Source organism: Trichosurus vulpecula, chromosome 7 (genome assembly GCF_011100635.1).
Source record: "Trichosurus vulpecula isolate mTriVul1 chromosome 7, mTriVul1.pri, whole genome shotgun sequence".
Classification (NCBI taxonomy): Eukaryota; Metazoa; Chordata; class Mammalia; order Diprotodontia; family Phalangeridae; genus Trichosurus; species Trichosurus vulpecula.
In genome coordinates, this window is record NC_050579.1 from 154488142 (window position 1) to 154513938 (window position 25797).

The following is a 25797-nucleotide window of genomic DNA, read 5'->3' on the forward strand; positions in this document are numbered from 1 at the left end:
GCACTGGGGATATAAATACGAAGGATAAACCAAATACCCACCTTCAAGTCTTATCTCAGACTTATGCTGGTTGTATAGCCCCTGCAAGTCACTTAATATTTTAGCGTTCCCTCCCCCCTCCCTAGACAACTCTCTAAGACTATACGTTTGCTTTGATAAAGGATGTTCCTCATTAGGAACTCCCTATACCAATAAAGTAACAAGGTTCATGCAAAAAAAAAAAGTTATTTCATGTATTCATTCAGAGATGATGTATGCAAATCAAATTTGTGTTTCTTGGAACAAAACTTTGTAACCTAAATTAAGCCCAATAGAGACAACAAGCAATTAAATATATACAAATGTTAGTACATATTTGCTGTCGCCCCTTTTAGACAGTGAGCAACCTGGGGTCATGGACTGTCTTTTGTCTTTTTCTGCATCCCCAGCACTTGGCACAGTGCCTGGCATATAGTAGGCATTTAATAAATGCTTATTGACCCAATAATTCATTTTTCCCACATTATAGTTATAATATTGTATCTTGTCATGGCCTTGTGCCGTGATGAAGCAATACTTAACCATATTACCAGTGCCAACAGCATCAAGGAAAAGTGAGCTTTTTTATTTCTTAATTGTTTTGGTGGCGGGGAGAAAGAAACTGGACTAATTTCTTTGAATCAGTACCTTCTTCAGTAATCTCTGCTTTTGGCTTGTTTTCTTTTCCCAGGTGTAACCCTTTTTGTGGCCCTTTATGACTATGAAGCACGAACAGAAGATGACCTGAGTTTTCATAAAGGAGAAAAATTTCAAATACTTAACAGCTCGTAAGTTTGGGAAGCGCCCTTGAGGAATGCGCGTGCCTTTGACTTTGGGGAGGAGATTTTTGTGCTATCAATTCTTAGCTTTTCCAGATGTGAGAAAGGCAGTGGAAGCACTCGGCCAATTAAGCAAACCAGAGCAATATAAATTTGGGAAAACAAACACAATTGGTGACCCTGTGCAGCGTCCCATGAAACTACACCTCCAGAGAGTTTTTGAAGTACACCACAATAGCCAAGCATCCTCCCCCGTCCATCCATAATTTCAAAAGCCTGGCACGTGACTTGGCTGCCTACACTAGGCACTGTCTAGAGAATCCCCCCCACACACACACACACATTTCAGACGTTCCGCTCTCTAAGCCCTTGCTCAAAGCAAGCAACAAATTCCTTCTGTTTTCAAAACTCCTAAACATTCCAATTAGTGAGATTTGCAGGGGCGTTTCCAAATAATGTAATTTTGTGAGTGACTGAAACCTTTGTGAGATGGAAAGAGAAGAGATTTCACCCATTCCAGTGTGTGACTGCAATGTATGCATTTTAAATGCGGTCATTAGGAGCCCTGGTGAAGCAAGAGGGGTGGTTTGAAAAGAACAAATGGTACAAACTTGATGCCACATTTGCATTTTATAAATGCTGCATTTTATGCCAGGCTTAGTGTAAACTAGTATTGGTTAACATGCTCTTACCATCAAATTTCTTGTTTTTAAGGATAAAGGAAATGATGATCACATCCCTTCCTCAGGTTCCACATATTACCTAGAGTAGATGAAGTCTGACTGAATCAGTATGTAGATAAGAGTCCTTGGTGAAGTCCAAGCTCCCTAGAAAATAGTGGGGGCTTATGTATGGTAAGGAAAAAGTTTGCTTTTTCTTTACCAGCGCCATCACTAGTAAGTGGAAGAGAACCTGGGTAGGAGATTCTTTCATAGACGCCCAGCTCTGATTTGCTGCTATTCCCATTCTGGTTAGTGGTCTTGCCTGCATCATTCCACTTTATATTCTCAGACTTCATGCAGTGAGAAAACTGGGCTCTGCCTAAAATGGTACTGTTGGCAACCTAGCAGGATGGGAGATCATGGGTACACCAATAGAAAGGACCGGAAAGGACAAGCACTATTCATACAAATGTTATCTCTGATACGCACAACAACCCTTAGGAGGTAGGCACTTTATTATCTCTGTTTAATAGTTGAAGAAACTGAGACAAATGGAGGTTAAGTGACTCACCCAGGATCACACAGCTGGTAAGTGTCTGACTTTGGATTTGAACTCAGGTCTTCCTGACTCCAGGCCCAGCATTCTATCCCCTGGGCCACCCTGCTGGAAAGTTTTCACTCTTTATATCCCCTGCTTCTGGAGGAATAAAAGGGAAAAGTCATTGACCGTGAGCTGCCGAAGGCACTAACAATTCCATCTTCCTAGTGAGCTGAAAGCCCAAATCATCTCAGTGAACTCAAATCGAGGGGAAAAGGTTGATGGAAATGTGCCACCTGTAGGATGAGAAAACGTGCTTCCTTAGGCTCGCTTTAGGCAAGTAACTCACTTTTGGATCCCTGAAGTCTCGTCTACTTAGCCACAGGTGTTCATTGACATCCATGAATCAAAATTCATTACTAAGTGTGGGGAAAGAGTCTGGTGGGAGAGGGAGAGCTTTGGAATGCTGCTGTCACATTATTCACGTTTGGGCTTTTAACATAGCATTTGTGAGAAATTATTCTAAGAAACTCACATTTGTGTGGTACAGGGGAAAAGGACTGACTCTGGAATCAGAATATCTGGGTTCAGATCTCTCCTCTGATGCACCGTCATCTACCTGGGCTTCCACTTTCTTCTCCAGAAAATGAGGGGGCCTCTAAGATCCCTTTGAACTCTGCATCTGTGAGCCTTTGAGGTTTACAGAACCCCTTCCTCCCAGCCCCTGGAGGCAACAGTAGCACTGGACTTTGAGTTAAGAAAGACCCGGATACACTCATTAGCTAATAAGTGTGACCCTCAGCAAGTCCCTTGGCTTCTCCGACTCTCAGTTTTCTAATCTGCGAAATGTGTGTAATAAATATACTGACTTTCCAAGGTTGTCATGAGGCTCAAATAACATGTAACATTGAAGCGCTTTGTGAATCCTTAAGCACTACACATTCCAGCTATTATTTTAGCGTGCCATCTGTTCATGTTATAGATGAAAAACTGAGGCACAGAGGGGCTGAGTGATTTGTGCATGGTCGCTAATAGTGCTAATAAGTGTCAGAGGCAGGATCTGGAGCTGGAATCTGTATCTCCTGACTCTGGGTTCATGCCTCCTACTGTTTTCACCCGACTGCTTTTTGGTTACTATCAAGCAAGTGCTTACCTTATGCCAGGCCCCATCCTAGGCACTGGGTATACAAAGACAGAGGAACATCCCTTGCCCTCAATCAGTTTACATTCTATAGAAAGAAACAATCTGTGTGTGTGTATATACACAAGGTAAGCACTTACACATATGTCCATACAGATGGATGGATGGATGGATGGATGCGTATACTTGTTCTCGTTCAGTCGTTTTAGTCACGTTCAACTCTCTGTGTCCCCATTTGGGGTTTTCTTGGCCAAGATACTGGAGTGGTTTGCCATTTCCTTCTCCAGCTCACTTTATAGATGAGGAAACTGAGGCAAACAGGGTTAAGTGACTTGTCTAGGGTCACACAGCTAGCGAGTGTCTGAAGCCAGATTTGAACTCAGGAAGAGGAGTCTTCCAGACTCTAGGCCTGGCTGTCTATCCACCATACCACATTGTGTGTGTGTGTGTGTGTGTGTGTGTGTGTGTGTGTGTGTATGTGTTTGAGTATCTCAACAAGTTGTTATCTTCCACTTAAAGACCTTTTTCAGTGAAGGGAAGAATGATCCTACCACCCTCTAGAGGCAGTAAAAATACCCTTTATCATGTTATCCATGGAATTGCACAGTCTGGTTCCAATTTACCTTTTCAGCTTTTTTTCATACGCATCTTCCTGACTCCAGGGCTAGCACTCTATCCACTATGCCATCTACCTGCCCATATGTACACACACACACACACACACACACACACACACACACACACACGCACACACATCTATATCCATATATATGTTGTTTTCTCCTGTAGAATGTATGCTGATTGAGGGCAAGGAATGTTTCTTTTTTGTCTTTGTGTGTGTGTGTGTATGAATATATACACCTATCTGCATGCACATATATAATTATACTTGTATATATACAATAACATAAACATATACATTACATATTGCATATACATTATATTTGTGTGTGCATATATACACATATATACCCAAACAAGTATTTGGGTATGTATATGTGTACACACACGTATAAGTAGTATTTGTATGTGTGTGTATAGTATAAGAAGTATTTGTGTGTGTATATGTGTACATATATATATATACACACACACAATTATTTCAAAATACATACAAAATAAACATATAAATATAAGAAAATTATGGCGGAAGAAGGCATCAGAAGCTTAGGGGAGACAAAGGCCTCAAGTATGAATGAGATGATGTTTGATGCGAGCTTTGAAGTAAACCAGGGATTCTAAGAAGAAACAGTGAGGCAGGAGTGTGTTCTAGGGATGGGAGAAAGCCTGTACAAAGTAAAAAAGATTGGATGTTATCTGAGGAACGATAAGACGGGCAGTTTTGCTGGACTATAGAGAGCCTGAAGGAGAGTAAAGTCTAAGAAAGCTAAAAAGGTAAGTTGGAACTAGGTTGTGGAGGCCTTTAAATGCCAGACAGAGAAGTCTGAGTTTGACCCTAGAAATAATTAGAAAGTCACTGGAGTTAATCGAGTAGTGTAGTTAATTACCTGTGGTTGGATCTGTGTTTTAGGAAATTCACTTTTGACAGTAGAGAATGAATTAGAAAAGGGACAGAGTTGAGGCTCTGGTACAGATAAGAAGTGACAAGTGCCTGAACTAGGGTTTTGGCCATGTGCGTAGAAGGGCCCAAATGCTAAAGATATGGGAGAGGTGGAAACTCTTAAGACTGCTCACTTGGTTGGATGTCTGATATGAATGAGCATGAGGAGCCCAGGATTACACCAAAGTTGCAAATCTGGGTAACTGGAAGGATGGTGATGACCTCAATAGCAACAGGGAACTTTGGAAGGATGGAGGGTTTAGGAGAAAGATGATGAGTTCTGTTTCAGGCATGGTGAATTTGAGATGGGACATCCAATTAAAAATGTCCATGATGTAGGACTGGAGCTCAAGAGATATACTCGAGGTGCATAGATAAATCCAGGATGCTATTTAAACCTACGGGAGCTGGCGAAAGAATGTAGAGAGAAGAGGGCCTAGTACAGAGCCTCAGGGTGCACCCACAGTTAGGGGTGGAATATAGATAATGATCCAAAAGAAGTGGTCACATAGGTAAGAGAGAAGAACCAAGAGGGAACACAGAGGAGAGAATGTTGAGGAGAAAGTGGTCAAGCATGGAGGTGAAATATAGTAGAGAACTCAAGAAAGAAGGGTGAAATCTGGTGAGAATAAGCCACCACCTTTGGCAGTTAAAGATCATTAGTCATTTTGAAGAGAGGTTTCAGTTGTAGGAAGCCACATTCCAAAGAGTTGAAAAGTGAGAGGAGAGGAAATAGACACAATGAGTGTTAATCATTTTTTGGTAAAGTTTGGCTGTGAAAAGGAAGACAGGAGAGGAGCTTGAGAGGTTGTAGGGCCAAGCGAGGGTTGTTTTTTTTTTTTTAAAGATAAGGGAAACCTGGGAGTGTTTGTAGGCAGCAGGGAGGAAACTAATACAAAGGGAGAAATGGAATATTAGAGAGAGAAGAGGGATGATTCTGGGAGTAATCTGGGAGATCCAGCAGAAGCTGGGATCAAGGTATTAGTAGATGGGCAACCTCTACATCAGAGAGGAACAATAAGAGAATGGTGAATGTTTTAAAGGGTTCTTGTACTATAGAGAAGGGGAAGTTCTCTTCAAATGGCCTTAATTTCCACAGTAAAGTATGAAGCTATGAAGGTGAAGGGAGGGGTTTGAATGGGAGACCTGAGGAGAGAAAAGAAAGTCTAGAATAGCCACTGTGGGAAGTGTAATTAGTGGAGGATATCAAACACATTTAAATTGAGGGGGGAGATTATGGAGTCTCAATGGCTAGCTCAGTTCTGAACTACTCAGATTAACAGTAGCATTACATCCCTCTCCCCAGCCCCCTCCCATCTCTCTTTGTCTCCTCTCCTCTCTCTTCTCCTTTCCCCTCCCCTTCCCTCCTCTCTCTTCTCCCCTCCCATCTTCTCTCTCTCTCTCTCTTTCCATCCCTCCCTCCCTTCCCCCCCCCCGCCCCCTCCCTCCCCCTCTCTCTTCCTCTCCCTCTGTCTCTCTCATTCTCTCTGTCTTTCTCTATATATATACATATGTGTGTATATACACATACATATACATGTGTTTATACATACTCGTAGTCTTCATTTTGTTCTTTAATGACCTGTGTTGCCTGTTAATGCCCATTAATGCTGGATTCTGAAATAAGGCTCAGTTCTTCCTTTCTCTCCACTTCTCCTATTTAGAAGCACAGCACTTTAGAGTGATAAGGGACCTGGTCCAACCCCCTCAGTTTACAGATGATGAACCAGAAGCTCAATGAGGGAAATGTCTTGTCCCAAGAAACACAGCTAGTTAGTGTCCGAAATAGGATCAGGATGGAGGCTTTCTGATTTATTGTCAAATTCTCCTAACACTGTGCCATGCCACCTCCCCTAATTTGTTTTGAGATGGCTTAGAGCTTTTAAAACAGTTTGAAAAAAACTTTATAAAGTGAAAACTAAGGCATCCTGGGAGACCTTGCCAACCACTCTGTAGCTATGAGATTATTAGCGATAGCAAATGGATAGAATGGATATCCAAATAGTTGGACACAAATCTTTTACCAAATGTCCAGTCCTTTTCCAAGGACTGGTTCACTTCTTCCCTCTCCCATTAGCTGATCTGGTCCCTCTAACTTTGTCTTTCCATATCATAAACTAAAATTAAAGAGAAGCATTCAAGGAAGATAAAATCTATTTCCACCCACATCTTTTAATTGGCCTACATTTAATTTCATGTTGGCCATTGTACTCTGAGCTCAACTTTTTTCTATGAGAGATAGATGTAAGGTCTCTCATATGTGTGTGTATATGTGTGTATATATATATTATATATGTATGTATTTTACTGTCTATAGAGCTCTACCTCTTTACTGTGTGACTTAAATGCCCGAATTCCAAGGCTATATACAAAAATAAATAAATAAATAAGATTTTTGCTGCGAATGTGGCAGAAGTCAAATATATGCACAAGGGAGAGGGAAAACCATGAAGCAATAAAGCAGTAGAAGAACAGATGGCATCTGTTTCCTTCCTTTACCCACTCCTGCCCGGCCCCTCCCTCTGCCCCTGGCTCTTGTCAGCTGGAAGGATCCAGTTCTCACAGGGCAGCTGCCACACCTCCTGGTGTGTGTCCTCCCACTCCTTCCCTGATTGAAAGGCAGGAGCTGGAGGCCATGGGGCCCCTCCTGTTTAGAAAAACAAACTCTGGTGCCACCAAATTCATTGAGCTTCCCAGAATCTCAGAGACCATCTAGGCCAGGCGGTCCTTGATCAGAAATCTCCTCCAGGCATCCCCCAGTAAGTACTCATGGACCCACTCCCTCCCAAGGTGGCTCTAATTTCTCCATCACGTCCAGGTATTTCAGTCTCATCACAGATGAGTGTGACACTACTATCACACCGGAAGTAGAATGTAAACCTACCTGAAGGTAGGAATTACCATTTCTCTTCTTATCTCCAGTACGTAGTGTACCTATGCCTTGGACATAGCAAGAGCTTAATGAATGTTTATGAAATGAAATGGGGACAGGGTATCTCATAGATTCCTGGGATCCATGATTCTTAAGGACCAGATTTTCTCTCAGTACAAATTTTTCTCAACTGATACATAAGGATCCGTTAAAGTTGACTACATTTTATAAAACAGTTTTGCTTTTCCCTTCAACCCCTCCCCCCATCATTTTCACCATTTGTGAAAAATAATGTATCCTGGCCTCAGTTCAAGCCCTGCTTTTTCCCCATCATTTTCTCCACTTGTGAAAAAAATAATGTATCATGTGTGTTCAACAACTTTTTTAAAAAAATGCTTTATTACCTAGAAAGAACAGTTATGATGGTAGATAACTCCTTGTGAGGTCAGATCATTTTAAGCTGCTTTTCAACTTAAAGAGTCCATGGAAATAAATCCTGGTTTAAAGTATCATTTGAACATTTGGTAAAATAAGTACTGATGTGTTGTCCAAAGGATGGCATGAGTCAAGCTGCCATATGTAAGATGGATAATAGCCAAGGGGTTTTTGTGTGTTTGTTTTTTAATTGAATTCCAACATTTATAATAAAAATGTGTCTTGGCTGCATTCCATGAACTTGAATACAGCCCTAGATGACTTAAGTTGGCAAGCATTCCCTGGCTACATCAGATCACCAGGTGCCCCATGATCCCTCGAATTGCAAGTCCTTTTTGCCTGAAACTTGGGAGACAAAGAGGATGTAAGGACTAGCTTTCTTGATGGGCCTTTGGATTCAGGATGGGGGAAAGGGTCATAATACTGAAAAACATCATAAGGGCAAGATTGAAAAGAGATTGTGGTGAATTACAAATACCATAAGCATCATTAATGAATTAATGTAGAATATTTTACAAGAAGTATAGCTTCATTCCTTTACGAATATATTCAAAAATTCCACAAACAATTATTAATTATCTATGATGTACAAAGTACTTCTGTCCTGTCCTTAAAAATTTTGAATCTCCCCAGGGGTGGAGTCATGTGTACAGAGAAGTATAAAATAAGGTAGGGAGTGACTGTGGAAAGAAGTAGTCCAGACAAAGAACTCTAGGTATCTTTGAGGAAGGAGAGGACATCAGAAAGGAAATGTTGCCTAGTAGAGGTCTTAGCTTAGGAGACAGAGACCAATGATTTCATTGGTTTAGGGCAGATATGTCAAACATGGCTGACTGGCCTATAGCTGCCTGACCCAGATTAAGATGTAATTGGGAAATACTTGACAAAACAAATAAAAATACAGTTAATCATAGATAATGTTAATATGTGGTTTTCTAAGCCAATCTTTGCTTGTGATTTTCCTTATGTATGATTTAGTGACCCCTTTTCTATTTGAGTTTGACATCAGACACTTTCAATATAACTTATAGTCACAGCAAGTTTCCTAGAAAACCAAGCAGTCAAATGGCATGCCCAGGATCACACAGCCAGTATGTGTCAGAAGCAATACTTAGACCCAAGTCTACTAGTAGATATCTTACTTTACTCAATACTTAAGAACTGTTTAATATTTCTATCAATTGTTGTTATCAGAATAATTAGATAAATGTATTTGCTTTGTGAGCCTGTTTATACTATTAATTTGCTCTAGTTTTTTTTTTATTTAAAAACATGTTTTACCTTAACTCCTGTGTATTACAAAACCCTTTTAACTTAAAGAGGCCTGATTACTGTGTACTACTAAGCAGTACTACTACTAAGTTGTACATCATTGATAATTAATGGTCATTGTGCATTGTAGACAATTAATGTTTGTGGAATTTTTTAATACATTCTTAAAGGAAGCTATATTTCTTGTAAAATATTCTACAATCCAGCTTTTTCATTAATTCAGATTGAAGGTACAGTACTTTAAAAAAAATCTATAGGATCATAGATTTAGAATTGGAAAGGACCCTACAGGTCCTCTAGTCCAGTGGTATCAAACTTAAATAGATCCCTGCTAGGGGCATATTGACTTAGAAAACTAAAATTAAAATTATATTGTATTTTTATTTATTTTGTTAAACATTTCCCATTCACACTTTGACCTGGTTGAGAAGCAAGAGGGCGGTGAGTTTGATACGGAATCCCATCAGTATCCAGATATGGAACAGACAAGTAACTTACCCAAGATCTTCCACGTAGAAGAGCCCAATTTCAACCTCTGAGTCCAAATCTAGCATCCTTTGTTCTGTACCAAGTTGCCCCCTGGCGTTTATATAGCATTGTATGGTTTGCAAAGCAAATCTATACGTCACTGCATTTGATACAACCAAATGAAATACGGACTATAGAAGTTTTCCCCATTTTACAGATGAGAAAACAAGGCAGAGAGAGGCTAAAAGATTTCCTTGACCATGGCCACTCAACTAACAAGTGTTTGAGATGGGATTCGAACTCAGGGTTTCTTTCTCCTCTGCACATTGTGTGTCTGAACTAATTGTAGATCATTTTGGTCAAAACCTGGCAGTTTGGCACTAAATTAACATGAAATAAAATTTTAGGCTTTGTTGAAATGTTTAGTACAGGGTTTGAATAGGAAATTATTTTATCCATACCATTTCAACTGAATGAAAAAAACTAGATTGGATCCCTATCGTAAATGTACCGCAAAGTACTGGTACACTGTCTAACAAAGTCGACTTTCTTGTCTACCCTAAGTTGATGCATACTTTAAAAAATTAAATGAACTGGAATTCAGTCAACAAACGTTATCCTGTCTTCAAAACTAAATCCCCCGTTGTAAGCATTTATTTTCCCCCCACCATTTTGGAACTTTTCCCAGGGATGCCTGCTAAGATTTTCATGATGAAATGTCTCCATCTAGTGGTGTTTCTGGGCAGTAAAGTATTGTCTCTAATGGAAGATTGTTGGACCATATTGTATTGAAAGTCATTTCCCTAAGCACAGGAATTTAAAAATACAAAGCACAAGTATTTAAAAAGAACGGAGGCTGAGGACTTTCTTGGTGTGTGCTGGTGGAGCTATATCCATTCTGTCTCACCGTCCTACTTGTTTAGGCATAAGAGCTGAAGCCTGACAGCCATTGGAGGATTTAATTTCGTGAAATCTGAACTTGTAACAATAACCAGACATTCATAGAGCATGTTAAAGTTTGCAAAATGCTTTGCATATATCATCTCATTTGAGCCTCACACGAGCCCTTTGAAGGCACAGTAGGTGCTACAGATATTTTTGGCACTGTGTACAGTGAGGGAACGGAGACTTAGATTAAGGGGGGAAGAGAAGGGAAAACGCATTTATTAAGCACCTAGTATGTGTCAGGCACTGTGTTGAGCACTTCACAGATATTTTCTCATTCGGTCCTCACAACAACACCAAAAAGTTGGTGCTGTTATTCCCATTTAACACGTGAGGAAACTGAGGCTGACAGAGGTTAAGTGACTTGCCCAGCATCACAGAATTAGTCAATGTCCGGAGCCAGATTTGATCTCATATCTTCTTGACTTCCGGCCCAGTGTTCTATCTTGCCCTTGGTCACAGAACCAAGGAGATGTCAGAAACAGGACTTAAACCCAGGTCTTACCTAAGACAAGCTTAACCTTCTGTCTACTACCATACATTGCCCTTGTGGAAGCAGTTGTGACTACATTAATCTGTTTCTGTATTTTTAATGCTGTGAAAAAGGAGCTTCCTTTAGTACAACTTTAAAATTACTTGAGAAACTCATGTAAAATTAGTTTTCATGCAGCCATAGACTCCCTCTGCCAGCATCATATTTCTTGTGGGTTGTTTTGTTTTGCCAGTTGAAAGCTCCATTAAGCATTTTCTCACAGCTGCATCTGTGGCATAAGTTGGCTCGGTGCCTTCTACTAAACCGTGTTTGCTCTGGTTTTCGATTCAGTCCTACCTGGGGCTGTTGTTGCTCGATGAAGTCCCTGAGTATTGTTCTAATCCTTTGGCCTCTATGGAGCGGTACTGTGGGAGCCAGTCGGCTCTTTAATACTGGGGGCTGGACCTTCTCTAACTAATTAAGTTAGACTGAGGAAAACCTTTAACAGGGCCAAAAGCCAACACATTTTCTTCCCTGGATGAATGCTTTGAAACTGAGCCTAGCCAGAGAGTGATAAAAGACCTAGGATTTCTCCTTGTTGCCTCCAAGGACCAAAAAAGGAGGCAGGCAGAGACAGACAGACAGACAGACACACACACACACACACACACACACACACACACACACACATACACACACAAGACAGAGAGACAGGAGAGAAACAGAGATAGATAGAGACAGAAAGAGAGACACATGGAGTGACATACAGACTATCTCCTTGATTGATGTAATGATATTTTCAGCACTAGTGAACCAAACTCAAACTGCTAACTCTTCAGGGCTGGGGATTGCATCTGGTACCACTTTTTTATGTCTCCCACTCCCACCTAGCCCAGTTCCCTGCCCACAGCAGACACTCTCCAGATATTATTGTGGAGACCCCCACCTACCTCCACTAATAATAACTCCCATCTACACAAGCTCTCATGAGCTTCAAAAGGCACAGTTTTCACAACAACCTTGCAAATTTGGCAGTGCAAATTCTCCATTTTACATACAGAAAAAGTGAAATTGGGAGAGGCTAAATGACTTGCCTGTGACCACACACAACTAGGAAGTATTTGAGTCAGAATTCAAACCCAGGTCTCCTGACTCCTTATCCTTCCAACTTTTCCACGTGGCCCCCTCAGTTGAAGGGAGAGGGTTAGAAGGAAGAAGCCCAGTCCCTGTGGACTATGGCTATAGCCTACTTTTTGATCTCCCTGCCTCAAATCTCTTCCTGCTGTAGTCTGTCTATTGTTGTATCATTTCAGTCATGTCCAACTCATTGTAACCCCATTTGGGGTTTTCTTGGCAGAGATACTGGAGCGGTTTACCATTTCCTTCTCTACCTCATTTTACAGATGGGGAAACTGAGGCAAATAGGGTTGGAGTCATACAGCTAGTAAGTGTCTGAGGCCATTTTTTGAACTCAGGTCCTCCTGACTCCAGATCCAGTGGTCTATCCACTATGCCACCTAGCTGCCCAGTCTGTCCTCTACTTGCCTGTCAAATTGATTTTCCTTAATGCTAGTGCTTTCCCTCTGAGATTATCCTCAATTTATTCTGTCTATGTCTTATTTGCACGTAATTGTTTGCATATTGTCTCCCTATCCCCCCACCCCCTTTAAAACGTGAGTTCCTTGAGTGCAGAAAATATCTTTTGCCTTTCTTTGTATCTCCAAGGCTTAGCACTGGTGCATAATAGGTGCTTAATAAATGCATGTTGACCAACTCCCATATTATGTTCCTTGGTGAACCATACAATTCAAAGGAAATTTTATTTTTTATTTTATTAAATGATAAAGAGGAAGATGGGGAGACAGAAATGTGCCAACAGCCATTCAGACTCTTAACTTCAGCTGCCTCTCACATCCTTCAATAAGCCACATAGACAGTAACTCCACATGCCCACAGGAACAGCTCCACTGAACACTTGTGAATACAAATGAGCATAGCTAGGGAAAAAATTCCTTTGGTGAATTTTTCATATCTCTCTCTCTCTCTCCATACATATACACACACACACACACACACACACACACACACACACACACACACACACACAGAATGAAGCTGTTCTGCAAGCTTGCCATAGACCATCCTCAAATGAGGAAGGATTACCCACTGTCTGCTTATGGCATAGAAGCATCTCTGCCTCTAAGTAGCACCCTCTTCTCCTCCCCTTCCCTGCCCCCTTGTGGCAGTCCTTGACTTGAAGGGAATGGACTTTTAACACTGCACATTGCCCACATAGCCCTGCAAGCAGGCATTATGTGGATTAAGGTACATATTACTCAACTAATTTTGAGAAAATGGATGCCAGCCAACCTCAGATGCAGCAAAAATCCAGCAGATTTTTTACATGCCTGCGCTTGTTCATGGGGAATTTCCAGTGGAAAGAAAGCAAAAAGCAGCTAAGTGAACATTCCTGAATCAGGTTTCTCAAAAAGCATTAAGTACTATACCTAAATTTTTCCTTTAAAGAAATGTTTCTTTACCTGGGATGTGGGAACTTTTAAAAAATAAATTTGATAGCTGTATTTCAGTACAATTGTTTTCCCCTGTAATCCTTTGTATTTTACTTCATGCATTTAGAGCATTCTTCTGAGAAGGGGGCCATAGACTTCACCAGAGTGTCCAAGAAGGCCATGACACAAAAAGGTTAAAATCCCTGGCCTTGAAGTCTCCTCAAAGATGTCTCCCAGCAGTAATGTTCCTTCATCTTCTGATGTGTTTCAGTAAAAACAAAGTAGGAATTAAGAATGAGATAATAAGGGTATACAGTGGGTTATTAAATATGTTGCACTAATATACTGTAGCATATTGGTAATTTGTAATAAGTGTACTTAGAAAGTTGTAAATCGTACAGAATATGATTTCACCATTTTGGTTTATTAACTACGGCACTTGTAGGGATTTCTAGAAAAAAACTGGGCATCAGGAGCATACCTCACCATTATAACATTGTTTCTCTAGGAAAATCTGATCTAAATTCTGTATCATTTAAACTTAAAGCATCTTTTCCAGAGTACCGTGAGCACAAGGATTGTCTTCTAACTAGATTCATGGCACATCATATATGCAGTGAAGTTTATTCTCTTGTTTTCCATGGGCACACTTGATTTCTCTTTGCATATCAGTGTGACACTATAAACTACAATAACAGAGCTCCACAGAGGTTTCAGTTCAGTTTTCCCTTCCCAGGCGATTTACCTGCATTTTCCAACCTAGAATAGGAGTTCATTTTTGTGGAGATCTAGGCAGTCCTGTAAGATGTTCAGTGATGTTTCCCGGGAAGCATCTTGGAGTCTCTGTTCTACTCTGTACTGTACCACAATGTAAGTGCCGAAATCTCAGAGTTCTGTACCTTCCATGGAAGCATCCCCAGCTCTTCTTTGTGGCCCAACAACCGAAATCTGACATATGAGAGCACAAATCTATATTCAGTTTATAGTTCATTGAGCTGGAGCAGCTAGCACCCTTCCTCCCTAATTATCTCATTCTATTTAAATACCTTGAGTTTATTTTGTATATGCTTATATATAGACAAAGGATCATGCCTCTCCTAATAGAACGTTGAGAGCAAGGATCGTTTCATTTTTAGTCTTTGCGTCTCTAGTGCCTAGCAAAGTACACCAGGTACATAATTGGTACTTAATTGTTGATTAATAGAGCTTTCATCAGTGTCAACAGAAATAGGGCAACACGTGACTTAAGCTTGTACCCTTCTTTACAAGGGATGTTGGAATTTGGGGAAGGGAGGGGAAGAAGCATTTATTAAGCACCTTCTATCTGCCAGGAACTGTGTTAAGGACTTAAAAACATCTCATTTGAGCCGAAGCAGTAAAGAAAAGATATGCTATAAAGTAAGTACTTAGAGTGCTAGATTCTATTAGCTATGAGTTTCTTGAGGGTAGGCATAGGTATCTAAGTTATCTTTGAATCTCCAGCACCTATCAGGGCGCCTGGTATTTAGTAGGTTCTTAATCAATGCTTGTTTATTGATTTTTATTCCTCACAGTTAAGTATACTGTACATAGTAAACTCTTTATATATTGAATGAATGAATAATTAGGAAATGCCTTCTAATACTTTAAATATGAGTATAAATTGTATTAAAGAATGATTTATTAACTTCTCTCTTTTTTTTCTTGTCTTTTTTTTATTCCGTCTTCCTGTCTTACAGTGAAGGAGACTGGTGGGAAGCCCGTTCCCTGACAACAGGAGAGACTGGTTACATTCCCAGCAATTATGTGGCTCCAGTTGACTCCATCCAGGCAGAAGAGTATGTCTTTGTTCTTAATTTGTTTGTTTTTACTTTAACTATTCATTTCAAAGAATTGCTGGCACAGTGCTAAGATAGAGACCAGAGATTTGTGTTAGTCCTTAGCCTTGCCTTCACTGTTCATTAAGTAGCTTGCAGTGATGCTGCTGTGCTCCAGGACTCTACCAGTACTCATAAGTATAGGGAATGCATTAATATCCTAGGGCCAAGAACATCAGGAACAATGAACTACTCTTGTAACCCCCTCTGTGTGTTAGAGTGGTAATAATGATTCCATGGGCATCTCTGGGTGTAAGAGCTGGTGGGTCACAGAGGGTTTTTATCTGGTAGCCTTTGGGCTCCTCTCAGTCTTTACTGATTGCAGGCCGGGGCAAGGAAAAGCATTGATCTGCCAAACGTAGAAACTTGGTTCTATCATGTGGCATTGGGGTAATTACCCAACCAGAATAACAGTAATCCAGCCCCAATGGAAGGAAAGTCATGAAAAGCCAATCTCCATACTTTGATGTCAGCACTGTATTCTACTTCACCATGAATAAAGGTTCATCTCGGTGGTCTGGCCAAATCCCCAATTGGATCATTCCGCTGCCTTTAATTCCCCCTTCTATTTTTTACTAAGGAGATCTATTTTGTTTCCTGCTTTTAAATGTTCAGTGACCCTGAGCTCTATTTCCCTTGTGACTGAATTTCAGCACCAGTGAATGAAAAAAATTACATTTTAAGTTTCCAGGCAGATTTGTAAGCCACTTTGCAATCCTACAGGATAAAAGGTGCCCCTGAAATGTCATATTACAGTTTTTAACTGCAAAGGTACAGTCTACAAATAAGGCTATGCTCTGAGAAGGGGTTTTCCTCAAAGAAAAAAACCCCCAAACATTGGCTAACCTGGTAGCAAGTGGGCTTGGGATATAAAATTAACTGTAGTTGAAGAAAACATTAGAGTCCAGCATCAGCAAGCTTTTCTGAGTTCTTTCACTTCTTCTGCTCTGTTATAGCTTACTTACAGCATGAATGCAAACCAAGAGAATGATGGTTCCCAGACATTTGGCCCAATAGTCTTCTAAACCCTTTTGTACTACTTTGAATGAGAAATGTAGCTGTCAGTACCTTGCTAACTCAGTCATTGAAAGAGTTAAGATATAAAAAAGTGATCTCTTCTCTTTGGTAAAATGTTTTCATCCTTAGAAAAAATTGACAATTGGCAGAATGCAGGTATAATGAATTGGAATTTGTTAAGCTAGTATCTAGAATGAATGATATAAGCTATATTAACAAAGGTTAATTATAATGAGAAAAGGCAAGTGAGTCCCATATGGAAAAACAGCTAGATGGCCTGAGTGGTACATTTAATATTCAGGAGATATTAAAAGGTCTTTAGAATGTTGGTTAGATCATTTGAGAATTTATGGGCAACCATTTACAAGAGTCCCACAGGATGAAAAGGTATGAAGGAGTTGCAGTTTACATTAGGGGAAGGAATAACTTGTATCAATGAAATGATGATATCAGATATATCCAAAATTGAAAATATCAAATATGGTAACTAGATTTTATCATATTAAAATATTTTTAAAATTCTTCCTATTGGTAGATTATTTATTGAATTCTCTAAGATTCTTCCTTTTGTTTTTCTAGCACCTGATGCAATACTCAGAACCTAATAAATAAATGTAACCCCTCCCCCAAACCATATCTCTTTCCTTACATAAACTTTGTCTAACTGAACTGTGATAGATTTGACAGTACAGGGAAAAAATATTTAAAATTGTATAACAAAGATCACTGAATTACTTGATATGACATCCCTTTAAAATATAATCCTAAAATATAGTATTTTTATTTAAAAAGAATGTTAAAAATTCTTTACTATTTGATTTTTAAAAAAAGCCTGTAGAAAATGTGGACACAAATAAAAGGGCCTAGTTAATCCAGAATGTTCCTGTAGCTGCATCCAAGAGGGGACCTAAGATCAGTCAAAATCCAGATGGATGCTCTTTGTTTCGCTAAATACTTAATACCTACTGAGTGAGAAGGGACACATAAAAACAATCATCAAAGGTAAGCAGGAATCTTGAGGTAGCTATAGCCTCTACATTTTTTGCATGTGGGCAAGACAACTACTGAAAATATCATATGAATTTATTTCTAGTTTGACTGTCCTTTGAGTTGAAAATTGTTTTTACCTGAATAATGATTTTTACATTTTCCAAGGCCTATCTTGGTTTTGCTTTTGTTTTGTTTTCTCCATGGAATTGTAATTATGTTCACAGATTAAGTGCCAGAGAACACAGGATCATAGATAGGTTTAGAGCTGGAGGGAACCTCAGAAGCCATTTAGTCCAAAGCTTCGTTTTATTGTTGAGGAAACCAAGCCTTGAGGTCACACAGGCAGTAAGTGTCAGAGACAAAATTTGACTTAAGACCCTCTGACCCCAGAAACAATACAGCTTTATTTTTACAAGGTGCAGGATCCCTGCCTTGCTATAGGCAAATATGATTTTTTTTTGAGAGGCAATTGAGGTTTAAGTGACTTATTCAAGGTCACACAGCTAGGAAGTGTCAAGCGTAGTCATATTTGAACTCAGGTCCTTCTGACTCTAGGGCTGGTGCTCTGTTGCACCATCTAGCTAAAACCCTCTTCCCTTTTTTTGCACTATTTAAAATTAATTTATTTTAAACTTAAATACTAAAACTTGAATACACAATAAGAAAAGAAAAAGAAACATTATAAACTTAAATATTAGAACTTAAATAGAAACATTGTCATGTGCACAGCAGAACATAAGATAGGATTCAAAATATACAGCAATAAATTTCCATTTCAAGAAAGCCTGTATAATAAATACTGCACGCTGTGTTCAGAGCTGTCCATCTTTTCTTTGCTTCCTCTTAAGTTTTCTTTTATTTTCTGCTGTGCACTTTTTACTTTGTTCTTTTTTCCTTCTTTTTCCCCTCCAAGAAGGCTACAATTAAGCACAGATGATATTGTTTGTATGTATGTGTGCATGCATGCATATATGTATATACACGTGTGTATATGTACACACCTATACGTGCATATTCATATAGGCATACATATACACACGCATATACACGTACATACATTTACATATGCTTAGATATTGACAATCATACTCATATATAGACATATATATTCATATGGATCTATGTAAGACTATACTTGTTTGTCCTCTGTTTCTCTGAGGGTAGATAACTTCTTCCTTGATAAGTCCAGGCCTTTCCATAATTTTCTAATTCTACCAACTCATCATTTCCTGTATCACAGCAATATTCCACCCTTATACTGCCTAGTTACTTTAAATAGTCTAAAACAATATTGATTAATATGGCTGACATATAGTGTAGTCTCCCGGGCAGATAGGAATTTTACAAAAAATGCTTCCCTGCCATCTTCCAAGGGGAGGAACATTTTACTACCATTCAAGTCTGCTGATTTTTAAAGAATGACTTGATGCAAGAGGTCTTGTAGAGTAGTGTGTCTCAAGCAACTCCCTAGGACTTATCAATGTCATAAGTGGAATTTACTTCAGGGGTCTCTCCCTACTGGGAAATCTCCTGAAGAATTCATAGATTCTGCAATTTGCCTTGATTAAAAATCCCAGGAAAGAACTATAAAACCACTGTGGAAAATTAAAGCTAACAGTGAAGCCGAGTAGGGGGCAGAAGAGAGACGAGGAAGGACTGAAAAAGAACAGGCATGATTATCAAATAAACAAAGACTTGAATGACACCAAAAACACCAGGAGAGACCGGCCAGAAGGGGATTTATATTCAGAGACTCATCAACTTTCATCTACTAACTCAAGTCAAGAGGGTTTACTCTGATTCTGATGTGTAAATGAGTGATTAAATATTTTCTTTTCTTGTTCCTATTTACCTTTCCTGAAAGGTGGTACTTTGGAAAACTTGGCCGCAAAGATGCAGAAAGACAACTCTTGTCCTTTGGAAATCCTCGAGGTACCTTCCTTATCCGAGAGAGTGAAACCACCAAAGGTATGATGACTAAGAGAAGTAGTTGCTTCATCATTATTCAGTTTCTTCCGGTTAGTCTACAAAAGACAAAGAGGTTAAAAAAAAGGCTTACTTTCTATTATATAAGAATGAAAAAACATATACTATCACAAAAAGGTCAATTCTGTTGTTTCATTTATTTTTGGACTCCATAATCACAGTGGGGTAGGTGACATAAGGTATAAAATCAAGGGCATTCCTCTCTGCTGCCACCCTTTGGGCACACCACTTACCAAGACCAGGGATATTAGAATGTTGCTTCTTGAGGGAAGGGACTCTTTAATTTTTTTCCTTTGTTATCTTCAGTTCTTTGCATAGTGCAAGGCTTATATAAGCTTTTAATAAGTACTTATTAATTGATCATTATGTAGCTTCATCCAAAGAATATAGAATTATAGAATTTCTATGCCATGTTAGATTTCCCCACCCTTCAGAAACTCTTGGTCTTCCAAAAAAAAAAAGATACAGTTCTGTTGGCAAAGGGAGAGTAGTATTTGGCCTCCTCCTGGTTATGTGCTTCTCCTCCCTCACATCCCTTTCCTTATTAATTCACAACTCATTAGCAGTCTTAAGAAGAGGTGGGCAAGGGAAGGTGGGCGAGTGTTTATCTCTCTAGTCAACTGGTTTAGCTATTGGTTATAGGCTCTTGTAAAATGTTTGGCATGAGGGAGGAAATTGTAATTAATTGGATAAATGGGGTTTTGGGTTTATTTGGGTATTGTCTTTGTCTACCAGAAAGACTCTGACTGTCCTGGATGGTACTTAGGCAAGAGAGAGAGGAATGCAGGTCCAGTGATAATTCTTAGCTTGTATTAATAGAATGGGAATGTGTTTATTAAAAGCTATGTACTCAGCACCCTGCTAAGCTCTGGTAATACACATAGAAAAGTGAAACTAGTTATGGGCAGTGCTGTGCATTAGAAAGAATATTGGATTTAGAGTCAGAGGACATGAATTAGAATTCTGACTCTGCCACTAATTACCTTGGGTAAATCATTTCCTTTCTCTCAATCTTCAGTTTCTTCAACCATAAAATGAAGGTATCAGGAGTGGAGTGTTCTAGAAGAATGGGAGCTGGGCAGTGTTCAACTCATTATATTTCTACCTATATTTGGGAACGAAAAGCAGTGGTAGAATGGAAGGATGAATGAAAAAATAAAGGAATAAAAAAATCATATATTAAGCGCGATATGCCAAGTATTGTACTAAGAGCCGAGGATACAAAAGTAAAAACAGTCCCTCTTCTCAAAAATGTCATGTTCCAACAGAGGGCGGCAACACACAGAGGGGAGTAGTGGCCAGACAGGGGAACTTTGCTACCAAAAGTTACAGGGATGGTGAGTGGGGACATAGAGATGTAGATTGACACATCTTTGCAGTAACATCGGAAGAGATGGTTTGATCATGGTTCCAGAACTGGAGTGAGGAGAAAGGTATGAGCTCTGTGACTAGCAAGGCTGGTGAGAAGATGACTGGGGAGGAGAGAAGGAAATGAAGCATGGTTAGATAGCAGAATGCCTGGCACATAGTAAGCAGCTAATAAATGCTTTTTCCAGTCCATATTTTATATGTATAATGCAAAATATGTGTATTTATATATAATAGCTAGTGTTTACATAGCACTTTAAGGTTTATAAAATACTTTACATGTTATCTCTTTGATCTCATTATATGTAATATACATTCATATACGCACATACAAATACACATGTGTATACACGTGTGTACGTGCATACATGTATTATGTGTACACACTATCTGTATAGATATATAAAGACAGATGGATAAATAGATGTACATGTCTTATTCCCCTTCCTCTAAGTTTCAGGAAAGCTGCAAATATTTCATATCTGCTCTCTCCACACGTAGAAGGTATCTATACATATTTATGTATACATACATATTTATATATAATACATATTTAGATAATACAAGCATCGTAGACATATATGGCACAATATTATATAAGTGTGCTAGAGAGGTATAAAACAAAGTGATTAGAATGTAAATTGGGTGGGTTTTTTTGCATTGGGAAGCGTCAAGGTATTGATGAATGGACAGAAGGTGGAATTAGAGAGAAAGATAAGGTTAGAGACAGAAAGATAGAAGAGAGATAAGGATGGAGATAGAAAGACCGAAGAGAAAGATGAGGTTAGAGATAGAAGAGAAAGACAAAGATAGGATTAGAGATAAAAAGAAGAGAACGATAGTGTTAGAGATAGAAACATAAAAAGCGTATGTATATGTGTGTCTGTCTTTGTTGAATCATCAAAATAAGTTAAATGAGTCTTTAAGAAAAACAAAAAGTCCATAGCCAAAGCCACAGCAGCTACTGATTCTATGCACGTTTCACAGGTGCCTATTCACTTTCTATCCGTGACTGGGATGATATGAAAGGAGACCACGTCAAACATTACAAGATCCGAAAACTTGACAATGGTGGCTACTATATTACAACAAGAGCTCAGTTTGAAACTCTTCAGCAGCTTGTCCAGCATTACTCAGGTAACTTCACTGCTGTTTAGCTCCCAAGAAATGGTGAGGGAGGGAGGGAGGAGTTTCAAGTGATGGTACTACTGTTTTAAAACCCTGACATTTATATAATGCTTTTAAGCTTTAAAAAGTGTTTTCTTCACACCAATCCTGGGAAGTAGGAATACAAGTATCTTTAGTCCCATTTTTCATAAGAAGAATCTGAGGTTCTGAGAGTATAAGTGATTTGCTCTGCTATTACACAGCTAGTAACTGTCTGAGGCAAGACTCAAGCTCAGCTCTACTTACTCCACCAATAGTGACTTCACACTTTCTGCTGCACCAGGGGGACGGTGTTTTCTTTGCCGGCCCACACGATAGGACCTTCTATGGCTGGCTTCGCTAAGCCGCACTTGTGGGTCTTCCCAAATTTCCTATGACATTGGTTCACATACTGTTGTAAAGGCTTCAGGATACCCAGAGTTCAGAAAAATGGAAAGACTTTGTAGCTGTTTGTCCTAAAATCTCCAAAGCGCTTTTCTTTCCACAAGCACGTCAGTAATATACTCAGGAACCACAGAAATAGGATGGTAAGGCCATCTATATTGATGACTCCCATTCCAAGTGTTTAACTTCAGGCCTTGCTTTAAACAAAACATTACTGCCACAATCGCTGTGCACACAAGACCAGTTTTTCTGACCTATTGAAAGTAGTGTCCTGCCCCCAATAGAGCTTTCTTTTCTAAGCTAACTTAAAGTCATATCACCATAATGATGCAAATGATAATTAATTTTTAAATTATGCAAATTCCAATAGCACCACTAACCTTAGTATACCTGAAAATAGGCAACTTTTGAATGTGAGGAAAATAGCCGCTACGTGGCAGCATTCTGGATCATCTTTGCCCAGATAACACTGGGAAGTAAAGTCTCTTCAAATATAAATAACGTATAATTAATTAAAAATAAACAATCAGCTAGCAGTTTCTTTTAGAACCAAATGTACAGCTTGAAACATTCTAAGACCCAGTGATCATCCTGCTCTTCACCAAGACATTACTCTTATAACTACAGCCCCATTCACATTCATCACTTCTTCAACACACAACACAGTAGCACCAAGTGTTTACCTATTGGTCCCAGGCTTTTTAACAAGCAACTGGATAAATTAAAAAAAAAAATTTGAAGTGATGTTGGTTGATGACACCCATTTCCCCTCCCCTTGGATGTGGCAGGAAGCTTATTAAAGATATTTCTCGATGAAGAGAAGCAGTGAGGCATGGCGGATATAAGGCTGGCCTTGGAGTCAGGAAGGCTAGCTGTAGGGTCAAAGACAAGTTGCTTAACTCTCAGTGCCCCAAGGCAACTCTCTTAAACTGTAAGTTACAGATTTGTTGCTGATCTGCAGTTAGTGGAGGGGGTTTCAATACTAGGAGCCCCTAACAATGATATTACAGGTCTGAATGTCCTCCCCACCCTTTTCTGCCCCCTCCCCAAATGATACTTTTGCTTTCGGGGAATTTTGATAAGAATAATTTTGGGAGGGAGGAGGGAAATAGAGCAGAATATCTGGGTTTAAATAATACACTTGAAATGCCCAGATGCTATGTGGATTCATAAATGTTGGAATCTGTTTTATTATAACCACATATCAGCTGCATAGTAGAGTCTCTGGTGTTTTGATTCTTTGAAAACATGTTGCAGAAGGCACCTTAACAGCATCATAAAGATGAGAAAGGAGATAGTTTTATGAAAAGCAGCAGAAAAATATTTTATCTTCAAAAAAAAAAGCCATCTTAAGCTAGACTTGCTTTTCCATGGCCTCTTTTTGTCCCTCACTTCTCTCTCTCTTTTACATAAGCCTAACCTTACAGTATAGTCAAATAAATTAATTCCTACCCAAACTTCACAGGACCTTTAAAAAAGAAAAAAGACAGCTATGTCTGGCTGTTCTCCATTTTCTGTGTCTTTTAAAATAGGATTATTATCAGCCTCTCCCACCCCTCTGTGCTACATTTGAGTAAGTTAGGTCTCTGTCATCCAAATTCTTAGCAAAAGATAGGCCTGTTCAATGTGTTTTTATTTTTTTTTTCCTGTTTATCAGTTTCCTTTTGCTTCTGACATTCACTAAAAAGCCTAAACTAAAGGTCATTTCCCCTATTTGCCATCTCATTATTATCACATCCTCAGTTCTGGACCCTGAACCTCTCTTAACATATATTCTATGATCACATTAGCTCTTTTGGCTACACTGTTGACTCATTTAATTTGAAGTCTGCAAAGACTGGTTTTTTTTTTTTTTTCAAACCAGTTGATGTCAAGTCATGCCTACCTCTCCCCCACCCCCATACTCCCTACATTGTGCTTGAGAAGTTGATTTTCTTGGAACCCAAGTGTAAATCTTTACATTTATCCTTGTAATCTTACTAGATTTGGCCCAATGCTTTAGCTTGTCATCATACTGTTATGGATCCTGACCCTTTTATGCACTGTATTGGAATCTCTCTTACAGTTTGTGCCATCTGTAAATTTGAGAGGCCTGCTAATTAATTATGCCTTAATCTAAGTCGTTGATAAAAAAAAATGCTAAAAAGCACAGATACTTGGGACAGTTCTCTATGGCAGTGGTGTCTAATTCAAATACAAATGAGGCCTGAAGCCACATATTGCCTTAGAAAATCACAAATGAATATTATCTATGTTGTATTGTATTTTTATTTATTTTGTTAAACATTTCCCAATTACACTTCAATCTGGTTCCTGTATCCAACTAGTGTTTGACATCTCTGCTCTAGAGACCTCCTTCCAAGTTGGCATTGGTGACCACTATTATTACCTAATGTGGCATTGTAGGTGGTGTAATGGATAGAGTGCCAGCCTTGGAGTCAGGAAGACTTATCATCCTAAGTTCAAATCTAGCCTCAGACACTACCTAGCTGTGTGACCCTGGGCAAGTCACTTAACCCTGTTTGCCTCACTTTCCTTATCTGTAAAATGAGTTGGAAAAGGAAAGGGCAAACCACTCCAGTATCTTCGCTAAGAAATCCCAAATGGGCTCACAAAGAGTCAGATGTGACTGAAAACAACTGAACAACATTATAGCCTAAAAGCCAAAAAAGGTACATCTCAAAATGCCTTTTAAGTCAGAGGCTGGCAAACTAGACCCTCCACTTGTTTTTGTACTGGAGGAAACTAAGGATGGTTTTTACATGTTTAAGTAAAATTTTATTGTATTTTAAAATGTAAAAAGCTACTCTTAGCTCACTGGGCTGGATTTGGCCCTCAGCCATAGTTTGCTGAGCTCTATTCTAAGTGATCACTGCTTTTAATTTTCTTTTTTACTGTGTTCACATTCTGTTTTCACACTCTCAAACTTGTCTGAGCTTTTCTTTCTCTCCCTTTTCATCGTTCCCCAGTTTAGTCTTTCCCTATCCTAGACCGCTCTGTGTTTTTATAGCACAGAGCCTGGCACACAGTAAGCACTTAATAAATGCTTCTAGTTTTGACTTACATATGAGTCCAACCTTGAAGCAAAATAACAGACCCTAGTATCCCAGACAGCAGTGGTATACACTCTACTCTCGAATTCTATAGGGTTTTGTTTGAATACCAAAAGAATGACTGGTGAAGTTTGATCTCCCTTCCCCGCGCCCCAGGTGCAGTTTTTCAGGCTATTGGTTTAGAAAAATCTGCTGTTCTGTAAAACCATAAGCTCTAACACCAGAGTTGTAGTTATAAATATATTCACTCAGAATACACAGGACCCCCCAATTTTCTAAGCAGAGGCCTAATGATTGAGGGAA

The 25797-nt window shown here is 39.2% G+C and overlaps 1 protein-coding gene across 5 annotated transcripts in view; it reads left to right on the top strand.

Annotated features, from left to right (window-relative positions):
* Positions 1-25797, top strand: part of FYN (FYN proto-oncogene, Src family tyrosine kinase) — a 300014-nt gene that overhangs the window by 216889 nt on the left and 57328 nt on the right. For all 5 annotated transcript variants that reach the window (XM_036766548.1, XM_036766549.1, XM_036766553.1 and 2 more), the window contains 4 exons: positions 710-806; positions 15392-15490; positions 19401-19504; positions 21878-22027. In XM_036766548.1, coding sequence (XP_036622443.1) covers positions 710-806; positions 15392-15490; positions 19401-19504; positions 21878-22027 — 450 coding nt within the window. The remainder of the gene's footprint in view (positions 1-709; positions 807-15391; positions 15491-19400; positions 19505-21877; positions 22028-25797) is intronic.